At 62.1% G+C, this 8088-nt stretch overlaps 1 protein-coding gene across 1 annotated transcript; it reads right to left on the bottom strand.

Moving 5' to 3' along the window:
* Positions 1 to 773: 773 nt before the first annotated feature.
* On the bottom strand, positions 774 to 7977 carry LOC128818505 (inositol 1,4,5-triphosphate receptor associated 1-like). Its single transcript, XM_053997900.1, has 17 exons — positions 7799 to 7977; positions 7544 to 7710; positions 6731 to 6771; positions 6498 to 6652; positions 5610 to 5656; positions 5151 to 5227; positions 4941 to 5004; positions 4582 to 4657; positions 4313 to 4340; positions 3550 to 3690; positions 3307 to 3438; positions 2873 to 3020; positions 2343 to 2395; positions 1727 to 1777; positions 1544 to 1626; positions 1342 to 1455; positions 774 to 1011 (listed from the first exon to the last, which is right to left on the bottom strand). Exons 1-17 carry the CDS (start codon positions 7975 to 7977, stop codon positions 852 to 854), a joined length of 1716 nt encoding a protein of 571 aa, XP_053853875.1. The 3' UTR covers positions 774 to 851.
* Between the last annotated feature and the right edge of the window lie 111 nt (positions 7978 to 8088).

The raw sequence follows: 8088 nt of genomic DNA, 5'->3' as shown, positions 1-8088 counted from the left end.
ACGCACGGGGACAACTCGCCACGAGACTGTGGACGGTGACTCAGGGACACGGGGCGAGCTGGCAAACGGGCGTTGGTTACTTCGGTCACCCTGAGTCACCCGTGGCACTGCCGGCGGCTACAGCCAGCAGGGTGACCAGCCCCGCACTTCCATCCCTCCCCTCCGCAGCCCCTCCAGCCCCTTCCTGGGGATCCTGCTGCAGAACCCCCACCATGGCAGCTCGGCCGGGCTGTGCTGGTCCCTGCAAAGCTGCTGGGTCCGGGTGCAGTGGAACCCACCCGTGTTTCGGGGCCGCGGGAGGCTGGGGCGGACACGGAAACGAGGCGTCTGTGTCAAACCGAGCGCTTTTCCCAGGCGGTCGGAAACAGCTCCCTCTGTTTGTGAGCCCTTCGTGGTGCCGTGGGAAAGGCTGATCACCGACCTGCGCCTTCCAGCCCCAGCACTGTCCCCCGGGCAGCAGCAAAGGAGCATTAGATGTGAATTACAGCAGGGACTGAGGGCATGTGGTGGCACTGAGGGACGCGGCTCTAAAGCAAACCCACGGCCGTGGGCAGCCCGAGCTGTCCCCAGCGCAGGGGATGTGTGGGAGCACACCTGCACCCCTTGATGTGCTGAGAACAGGCAACTCACAGCATCTGTGAGAGCTGCTGCAGCTCCCTGAACCCTTCATGGTTATGTGCAGGTGCTGACCATACCCTGAATCCTACCACAGATGCTACCTGAGATCCTAGCCCCTGCTCCATCATTACAATTCCCCCATTTTTCCACCCATTTTATTATTCTAGTGTTTTGGTGTTTTAGGACGTGGGGAAGGAGCAGAGATGCCTCTCAGCTCCCCCTCCCTGGTCCAGCTAGGCCTTGGATGATGCTGCAGACTGCAGCCGCTGCAGCTCCAGGACACGGACGAGGAGGAGGAAGGCGATGCTCAGGAGAAGCAGCCAGAAGAAAACCCAGTAGTGCTGTGGGAAGAAGAGCCATGGACGCCACAGCTCCGCTGCAGACCCCTTGGACCTGGGGAGAAGGTGACCAGGGACACTTGTCATCTGTGGGGGAGAGCAAATCCCCCTCCACCCATCTGGGGACAAGGAGGGTGTTTAACTCAGCCCCAAACCTCACTGGCCCTTTTACAAACCCTAGTGAGCAAGCCCGAGGAGGGCACGGGCAACCCACAATGCGTGGGCAAAACTGAGACCCAGCGGGGTCGAGCTGAGGCAGCCAAACAACATCCCAGCCTTCCACCACTACATCCCCCAGCCCCTGGCCCAAGTGCTGGCCACCTGGGGACCACAGAGAGGCCAGCAGCCATGGAGGGATGCTGGGCACACGCGGGGTGCTGCTCACGTCAGCCCAAGCTGCTCTGGCTCCTCGTTGCCTGTGCTTGAGCCTCTGCCATCTGCCTCTGCCACCAGCTTCCCGGTCACGGCGCTGTCCTGGCCCTGTGGCTCCAGCTCGCTCCTGGGGAGGGAGAGGACGGGGTCGGTGCTGTCCCACGTGGGCCAGTGGCAGCTGGTGCCACGGCTGCCCGGCCACCCAGCGCAGTTACCTCTGGATGCTGGGCCAGCGCTGGGCCCCCTCTGGCTCCAGGCCACCTGCTGGGGCTGCTCGGCTCTCAGGGCTGGCACCTGGCTGGGCACCGAAGGTGGGAGCATCAGTGGGGACGCGGCGCCCCAGTGGCACCGAGGCTGGGGACACAGCTCCTGGCTGTCCCCAGCAAACACGTCCTTACCAAGAGCTGCTTGGGGATGACGGCGATGCTGACTCTGCGGCGGGCAGACCCCTGCAACAGAGGGGCTGGGGGTGAGCACTGTGTAGCTGCTTCTCACCTCCTCCTTCCCCATCACCCCCCCAGCACGGGCAAGGGACACCACGGGACACTGCCAGCTCCCACTGGAGCTAAGAGGGGAACCCAGAAAGCCAGGGAAGGTCAAAGCCAAGAGGTTTGTGCCTGCCATTACTGCTGCAAGCTGTCCTGGTGGGGCTGCCTGACCCCCTCCCCTGCCTCTGGAGCTATAGGGGGATCAGATTCAAGCTGGTGCTAAAGAGCAGCCAAGTCTGTGGCTCTTGCACTGTGACCCTGCAATGGAAGAAGGATCTGCCTAAGATCTCTTGCACAGGCAGCCCTCAGCTTGCTGGGCATCCTGTCCTTCTACCAACAGCCCTCCGAGGCTGCCCCTACATTTTGCCTCATCCCCGGCATTTCCAGCAGATCTTCCCTGCAGCAAGCAGCTGGCTGCAGTGACATTTTTTGGGGACAAGTGGGTGTGTGGGGACAGCCAGTTGAGGGAGGGCGGCAGGCCATGGGGATGCAGTGGCTCCAAGACTCCTGAACTGGGACCAGTTACCTGCTGGAAAGTTCTCTTCAGGGGGTGAGGTCTCAGCCGTGGCTCCACATCATCTGGGAGCAAAGAGAAGCTGCCTTACATCATCCCCCATCACTAAGATGGGGCTGATGCACAGACAAAGCTCCTGAAAGCTGTCCTGGCCATGTGCTCCGTGCTTGGCACAGGGGGTGCCCCAGGCAGGGGGACCTGGTCCCGTGTACACGGTGGCACATGTGGGGCTTGGTGTTCAGGAACAGAGTCCTTTTTGTGCATGGGGCCCCCTGCCCTGCATTCCCAGCTGGGTTGTGGCTCTCTGGCCACCAGCACCTGCTCCCACACTGATCTGCTGTTCCACTGTCCCCTCACAACTGTCATCAGCTGTTCCCTTCCCCACGCCATCAGCTGTTCCCCACTACCAGTCCTCAACTCACACCACCCACTGGCTCTGTGGTGCAGGGTCACACTGACCCCCCAGAGGGGCTCGGGACCAAATCCTGCAGGGCTGCTCCGTGCAGTCCCTGCCCAGGCCCTGGTGGCAGAGCCCACCTCACCCTGGGTCTCCGCCAGCTGCCGGTTGCGGGAGTTCTGCTGGATCAGGCGCTTCATCTCCTCCAGCTCCGCGTGCTCCCGCGTGTGGTGCCGCTTCAGGTTCTCCACGTGCTGGACCATCACCTCTGCTGCCCGGCTCATCCGGGCCTCCTGCAGCCAGGTGGGATGGGGGCTCAGGGCCTCTGTCTCCTCAGGAGCCAGCTCTCTGCCAGCCCCTCCCTGTGCCTCCCGTGGTGCCTCCACCCAGGCAGTGCAGGTGCATCCCCTCCCCGCTCCCAGGGGCAGGCGGACGGATCCCTTGCACCCTGGTAAGCACCAACATGAGGTCAAGGCCAGCACCGTGAGGAGGAGGGATGAACCCCAGCAAACCCAGGGATGAGTCCCCAAGCCCGTCTGTAGCACCTCCATCACTCCCAGCCCTGGGCTGTGTACACACCTGGTGTACAGCCCCCAGCTTCTCTGCAGCACTGGTTGCCCGCTCAACGGCCGCTGACAGCACGGCCAGGCTGTGCTGCAGCTGCTCCAGCGTCTCCTTGCAGCCTGCATTGGCACAGGATCGGCCCAGCCTCTGTGGGGGGAAAGGATGGAGCTGCTGGAGCTGGCACTTTGAGTTGTCCAAACCCCTCTGGGGCTGGATGACCCCAGCACGTGCCAGCCCCCTGCCCTTGCACCCACCTACCTCCAGGGCAGCCTGGCACTGCCCCAGCTCCTCCTGGATGTTTTCCTCTGCTGCATCCCGTGCCCGTTTCTCCACCTGCACCCGTTGCTGCAGGGTGAACACGTCGCAGCGAAAAGCCAGGGCGAGGTGGGCAAAGGCTGCCTGCAGGGTGGGGAGGTGAGAGGTGGGACACGGGGGCGGAAGGGAAGCCACCAGGGCCATGTGCTGCTGTCCCCAGGGCACAGACAGACCTCCCAGCCTGCCACCAAACAGGGCAGTGCTGAAGATAATTAGCACTTGCTTTGCCCCAGCACCCGTTAGGCTGCTGCATGCTGGGGACAGTCCCCTGCGACGCCAGCCCAGGGAGACACGGCCCCCAGGCAGCCGATAACGCATGGAAATCTTGAGCCCTCCTGGCAAGAGCACACGCCGGGCAGACGCCAGCCCTCGCTGCGGGTCCCGGCTGACGGCTGAGCCTGACTCAGCCCTGGCACTCGCAGGGAAATTCTTTTTATTAGCGTGGCTCCCGCCGCCTCCCCGGCTAAGGGCGCTCTTCAGCAGCTGCAGAGCACTTTGTGGGATTGCCGGGCACGCAGAGGACAGGCTCGTGGAAATGCAGCTGCCTCCAAATGCCAAAAGCATCTCTGGGAAAGGGTTTATAAGGTGGCTGCCAGGGGCCTGCGGTGCCTGAAGGAGCAGGGCACAGCCATGGGACTGTGAGCCAGCAGTGTCTGTCCTTGTGCCCCCTTTCCCCAGCCCACCCACGGCCCCCAGCAGCCCTCACCTCCAGATCCTGCTCGGTCAAAGCAACCCTGCAGAAAAAGAAGTGCTGTCAGGGATGGAGGCATCATGGGGGCTGCATGCTGAAAATGCCCTTTTTCTGCTCCCAGGGGTGCCAGCCACCACGAGAAGTGGGAAGCCAAGTGCCCATTGTGTGGACAGCAAATCTTGTGCAATGGAAAAGGAGGAAAGTCCAATCTCTGAGCCCTGCTGTGCCCTGGAAGCTCCCTGTCCTGTAGCCCCCAGAGGGATGCAGGTGCTCACTGGTCTTACCTGTGCAAGCCAAGTCTGTCCAGCACTGAGAGCTCACTGGGGAGACTCAGCAGCGGCTCCTCCAGGGTTTCTGCATCTGCAGGAAGGCAGTGGGGCCACAAGAGACCACACGTGAGGCCTTTCCCTCCTCCCTCTGCTCTCCTGTCTTAGCAGGGAGTAGGTGCCCATGTTTTGGAACCATCCCAATCCTTCCCCCAGCATCAGGGGGGCTTTAACTCCTCCCAGGCCAGTCTCCCCTTCCCCATGTCCCCACCAGGGGAGACAACCCTCACCAGAACATGTTCCCATGCTCATCCCCAGCTACTTCAAACCTTCCTCTAAGGGGACCCAGCTGGGCTGTGGGGTGGGGGCTCACCCACCTTCTTTAGTCCTGTCACTGTCCCCAGGGTGCACAGCCTGCTCCTGCACGGCCCTGCCTGGCTCCTGAGAGGCACAAAGGTGCAGCTGGGGCAAAGCTCTCCCTGGTGCTGCACAGCACCCCGACAAGACCAGCACAGAGGGGCTGGGGGCCTGGCTGAGCCCAAGGAACCAGGCAGGGAAGGCCCTCCTCACCCTCCCCTCCCTCTCACCTCGCTGACTTGCTCCACGCTCTGCTCGCTGCTGGCCAGAGCCCCGCCTGGGTGTCCCTGGGGACTGCTCATCCTGCCTGGGGACAGAAAGGGTGCTGGGAGCTGGGCAGCAGGGACCCCTCCCCAGCCTGACACCACTTCAGGAGAGACCCCCAAAACTGCCACTGGCACTTCTGCAGCCTGCAGGCTCCCAAGGGACATCAGCTGGAAGGTACCCCCCAGAATACCCCTATGGGATTGGGGGAGCTGGAGCTAAACTGGGCCGGGTCAGGGGGAGGAGGGCAATGGATCCAGTGCAGAGGGTGGGCTACAGCTGGTGAGGCAAATCCAGGGGATGGGGTTGGGATCCCAGGGGTTGCAGGCAGGTGCTGCCAGGCCAGGGGACACCCTCCTGCTGCTCAGGGAGGGAAGGTGGAAAACCCACCCTTGTGACCCCATCCCCACCTGGGCTGCCCTTACCTTCATCCGGAGATGTGGTGAGCCCGGACAGCTCTGCCTGCTGCTCCCTGTGGAGGGAATCCCGGGTAAACCCTAAAGAAACTCAGGAAGCACCGGCAGCATCCCACCCCTCACGCTCCCCCAGCTCCCTCGACGGGGCTGCTCCGGACCTGGGTCCTTCCCGAGCATCCTCCACAGCCTGCTCCGTCCCCGTCCCGCTCTGCGAGCCGCCCCCTCCGCTCCTGCCGCCGCCGCAGAGCCCCACAGAGGACCCGCCAAAGCCGTTTCCAGCCAGCAATGAGTCACCAGCCACTGCCGTACTTCGCCTCAGCCTGCTCTTTTTTTTTTTTTTTTTTTTTTTTTTTTTTTTTTTTTTTTTTTAATTTTGCTCCGGCTGCCAAGCGGACCTCGCTGCGAGCCGGCCTCTTCCAGCACCACAACACACCCAGAGCCCGGGCAGGCACCATCTCACAGCAGCCCATGGGGATGGCAGGTGCCCCTAAAAGTGCACTGGGACAGGTTTATCATCCCAAAACCCTGTCCTGGGTGCCAGCAGGTCTGGCAGCTCTGTAGCATCCCTGCTCACTGATGCTGGACGCCACCAGGGATGGCAGCTCACCAGTGCGTGGAGACACAGGGGCTGCTGTGCAAAGAGTCTTCTGCAGCCCCATGCTGGAGCCCAGCATCCAACTGGGAGAGGGTTTGAACCCCCAAACTTTTCCCCCTGGCTCTGGAAAGGGCTGCAGCAGAGCTTTTCCCTCTCCTCCTGGCGAGCCTGGGAGCAGCGGCTGCAGGAGAAGGGGCCACCATGCCAGAACGATGCTCAGTGCCCCTTGCCTGGCACTGCCATCACTGTCCCATCCTTGCTAGCACCCCAAGAGCCGCAGGGGGAGCTTTTTGTGCACATACCTCCGAGGTGAGGGGGTGGGTCGGCAGCTCGTCCTCTGCCGCTGCCGCCGCCGGCGCCCCTGGGCCGGTCCCTGCGCCTCCTCCTCCCCCTGTCCCAGCGAGGTCCCTTCGAGTGGCTTCATTTGGGAAGTGCAGAGGCTCCAGGACCAGCACACCTATAGGGAGAGACCCACATTAGCTGCGCGCAGATGGAGAACGCCTCTAAATGTTATATTTTTAAAGTGTTTTCTCACCCAGCAGGAGCTTCGAGCTCCTCTGCTTAGCGTGGAGGCATCTGTGGGAAAAGAGGTGGGGAGGCCCGCTGTGATTCAGGAGGAATCTGGTGGGATTTGGGCGGGCATGGAGCGAGGCAAATGAGAAATTCAATGCGAGAGGGTGGACTTTCCTGCTTGCCACCCTCATTTCCTTCCCCCAGGGCAATCCTCGTTTTGGGCTTGTGATGTGGGTCAGCTTCATGGGGAGAGGTAGATTTGCAGCCACCAACAAGTGCTGAGTGAGAGCAGCCCCTGCTCTCCAGGCTGCAGACGTGACAGTCCCTGAGCTCCCAGAGAGACAAATAGAAAAGATTTCCAAATATAAGGGAGCTTGGACAACCCATTTAAGCTGTTTTACAACGTTTAAAGAATCAGAGAAGGATGCAGGAAGCCCACAAAGTCCCTCTCCCAGCCCAGGGTGAAGTCGCTGTGCACAAGGGACTGTCCCACAGTGACTCCCCTCAGGCTGTGCCCATGGACATGCAGATTTAGGACAGAAGGAGATTTTTTTTGTCCAGGACAGGAAATGCAGGAGAGATCCAGGGGGACAGAGAGCAGGGACTGCTTGAAGCCCCACGTGCCTGTGCAAAGCCTTGAGCTCAGCCTAGCTCCAAGCAGGGCCATCACCCAGCTCCCAGCGCCTGCTCGGCTCTGGGTGAAGGTGTAAAAAGCAGCACTTGGCACCTGCCAAAGCCAGCCCATTTCACACCTATACAGTGGAATTGTCGCTGACACCTCCACCCAGGGGCTCAGGCGCCTCCAGCCAGCAGGGATCAGCCAAACTCATCCCACCAGCGAGCATCAGAGCGCTCTGGAGGGCTGCTCCCGGCTGCAAAGTGCTCAATCCATCAGAGCTGCGGCAGACCCCGCCGGCTGCTGCTTTCCCGCAGCTCTGACAGCCTCGCAGACGCTCGCTCCTTATCTTTGTGTTACAGATGGAAAAGATACGAGACACGCAGCTGGTTTAGCATAAGGAACCCCCTGAGATGCCAGACCGGGCTTTCCCTCAACTCGGCGACGACCAAACGCTCCCCGGGACATCATTACCTGCCTGAACTCCTCTCAAGCAGCCGAAGGCAGATGCTGGGGCCACCCAGCTCGGACCGGGCACTCAGCTCTGTTGGGCCCCCATCAGCCCGGGAGGGGGCTCGGGGGACACGGCGTGGCCGGCAGTCCGCGGCTCGGGGCTGCTGGCGGAGCCTCCCCGCGGGGCAGAGCAACCGCATCTGCGGCAGACGGAGCTGCCGGGGCCGAGCCCGAGGAGAGAAGGCCTTTAAAGGAGATGCATGAGAGCGGCTGGGAGCTCCCCGCGCCGGCCAGGGCGGGCAGAGTGGTCT

This window comes from Vidua macroura, chromosome 24, assembly GCF_024509145.1.
Source record: "Vidua macroura isolate BioBank_ID:100142 chromosome 24, ASM2450914v1, whole genome shotgun sequence".
Classification (NCBI taxonomy): Eukaryota; Metazoa; Chordata; class Aves; order Passeriformes; family Viduidae; genus Vidua; species Vidua macroura.
Note: the sequence above shows the minus strand (reverse complement) of the source record. Positions and strands in the feature narration are given on the sequence as shown.